Source organism: Sinocyclocheilus grahami, unplaced genomic scaffold (assembly GCF_001515645.1).
Source record: "Sinocyclocheilus grahami isolate Dianchi unplaced genomic scaffold, SAMN03320097.WGS_v1.1 scaffold34.1, whole genome shotgun sequence".
Classification (NCBI taxonomy): Eukaryota; Metazoa; Chordata; class Actinopteri; order Cypriniformes; family Cyprinidae; genus Sinocyclocheilus; species Sinocyclocheilus grahami.
The window spans coordinates 629,541-632,052 of NW_015505213.1; the positions used below are offsets into that span (position 1 = coordinate 629,541).

The following is a 2,512-nucleotide window of genomic DNA, read 5'->3' on the forward strand; positions in this document are numbered from 1 at the left end:
GACTGCACGGATCCAGTATAATGATACACATCCGATTTCTTTCTCAGCTGTTTACATTCATTTAAACATAACTGACTGTGTTTACGAGAATGATCGTCGAGATGAGTACTATTGACATAATTCTGTGTTTATGTGTCTGTTCAAACATAAGGAGGAGGAGATGCGAAAGACGAATCAACTCGGTGTTCGTGCACCATCTCTGTGTGTGTGTGTGTGTGTGCGCGCGCTTTGCACGTGTGCGGCAGAACTGAAGAGATGCTGTGCTTTAGGTGTGAGTCAGACAGCAAGACGAGACGGCAAAGAGTTGTTTTCTGCAACTTATTGCACTTAATAACTCTTTTTAATGTTAAGCAATTCTCTGCTATATGCGTCGAACTAAAACGTTGACCTTTTGCAACGTTTTGATTTAAGTAGCCTATTATTAAAATGATTCAGATATCGCAGGCCGTTGGGCATATCTATGCATGTATGCATATCGCGATATTTACATTTGCGATATTTCGATAATTTCGATATATCGTGCAGCCCTAGTAGACAGTAGAGCTGATTTTTGCATTATTCTCTTGCAGTGGTTCAGTCCAGACCCAGATCCAGCAGTTTTCCATCTACAGTAACTCGAGTGGTGTCAGGCCCTGCTCCTAAACAGCAGCACACCCCACAACCAACTCCACGCAGCAGAACCAGCACCCTGCCCAAGACCTCCACACCGCTACAGCATCACAGGTACAGAAACATTTACTCTGGTCTTCATGAAAGTAGGAGTTTTTTATTTATTTAAACATTTTAAAACAATTACAATAAAAATAAATAAAATTAAACCGACTCTATTTATATTTGTATATTCGTGATAATGCACAATATATATATTTTTAATTGTATTTATTATCTTTTAATTGTTTTCTGCTGACATATCCAAGCTTGGTAGGGCATAATGTTTTTTTTATTCAAGCATGTCCAATCAACAGTGTTACTTTAGTATTATTAATGCACAATTATAGTATTTGTAATATTTGATATTTTTTTATACATTTTTATATTATTGTTCGTTTTTTTTTACATTTTTAATTCAGAAGAAGTTTTCCTTCATGTTTAATTCATCTGTTTTTGTTCTTTAAATGTGCCTAGTTAGTTTTTATTCATTTATATTTATATTTCTGTTTTAGTTTTTATTTTAATTATTTTAATCATTTTAGTACTTCAACTTAAACTAAATAAAAATGGTGCCTAATGTTAGAAACTAAACGAAATAAAGTTTTTTATTATTTTATTAATTAACAAATGTTAATTATTGTTAGTTATAAAATTTGGCAACACTTTATTTTAAGGTGTCCTTGTTACACGTTACATGTACTTACTACTATAATAACAATTAATTATGCATAATTACATGCAAGTAACCCTAATCCTAATCCTAACCGTATAGTAAGTACATGTAGTTAAATAATATTACTCAGTATTTAAATGTATAATTACACAGTAGCAAGGACACCTTAAAATAAAGTGTAACCTAAAATTTTAATTTTAGTTAATGATTACAACACTGACAATCAAGTTTCAATCAGACGTGTCACATTACAGAAGCGAACTGTGCTGCGCAAATGCCGTTTCCTGTTAAAGGAGACATATTATGCCCCTTTTTACAATATGTAATATAAGTCTCTGGTGTCCCCAGAATGTGTCTGTGAAGTTTCAGCTCAAAATACTCCACAGATCATTTATTATGTCATTTTGAAAATGCATATTTTGAGTGGAAGCAGAAACGAGCTGTTTTTCTGGCCTGTGTCTTTAAATGCAAATTTGCTGCTGCTCCCCGCCACCTTTTCCAGAATAGAGCTGCTAAAAACATCTGTTTTGGTTCTGATTATCATGTTTATCGCGCTGAAATCATGCGTTTTAAACCATATGAGTTTAAACTTCAGATATACGGTTTTCATCCGACCGAAGCACACGGACAGAAAGCGGCTGTCATGTGAGTACTAAGTAACGTGACATGTGACCCATACTCGGAATTAGTGCTCTGCATTTAACCCATCCAAAGTGCACACACACAGCAGTGAACACACACACCGTGAACACACACCCGGAGCAGTGGGCAGCCATTTATGCTGCGGCGCCCGGGGAGCAGTTGGGGGTTTGGTGCCTTGCTCAAGGACACCTCAGTCATGGTATTGAAGGTGGAAGAGAGCACTGTACATTCAAACCATACGAGTTTAAACTTCAGATATACGGTTTTCTGAGAACACACATCCGAAGCACACGGACAGAAAGCGGCTGTCACAGCAAGCGAGTACTAAACTAAGTTCTCATTCACACACAAGCTTACATTAAAAACACACGAGTTACAAAAACAGTCGGTTATGTCTGTGAAGGAAAATAGTTGGGAAATAAATAGCTTGTTAGCTTGTTTTCTGTGTGGCAGCTGCAGTATACAGTAAATACATTAATAAATCCACTGCTCTGTTGTCTCCTCTGAGGCTCTGAGGCTGAACAGTGTTCTGTGCTCGTCTGTGCA

At 36.5% G+C, this 2,512-nt stretch overlaps 1 protein-coding gene across 1 annotated transcript in view; it reads left to right on the top strand.

Moving 5' to 3' along the window:
- Positions 1-2,512, top strand: part of LOC107581398 (zinc finger protein Dzip1-like) — a 26,663-nt gene that overhangs the window by 12,641 nt on the left and 11,510 nt on the right. The window contains exon 14 of the mRNA XM_016266956.1: positions 570-755. Within this exon, the coding sequence (XP_016122442.1) occupies positions 570-755 (186 nt within the window). The remainder of the gene's footprint in view (positions 1-569; positions 756-2,512) is intronic.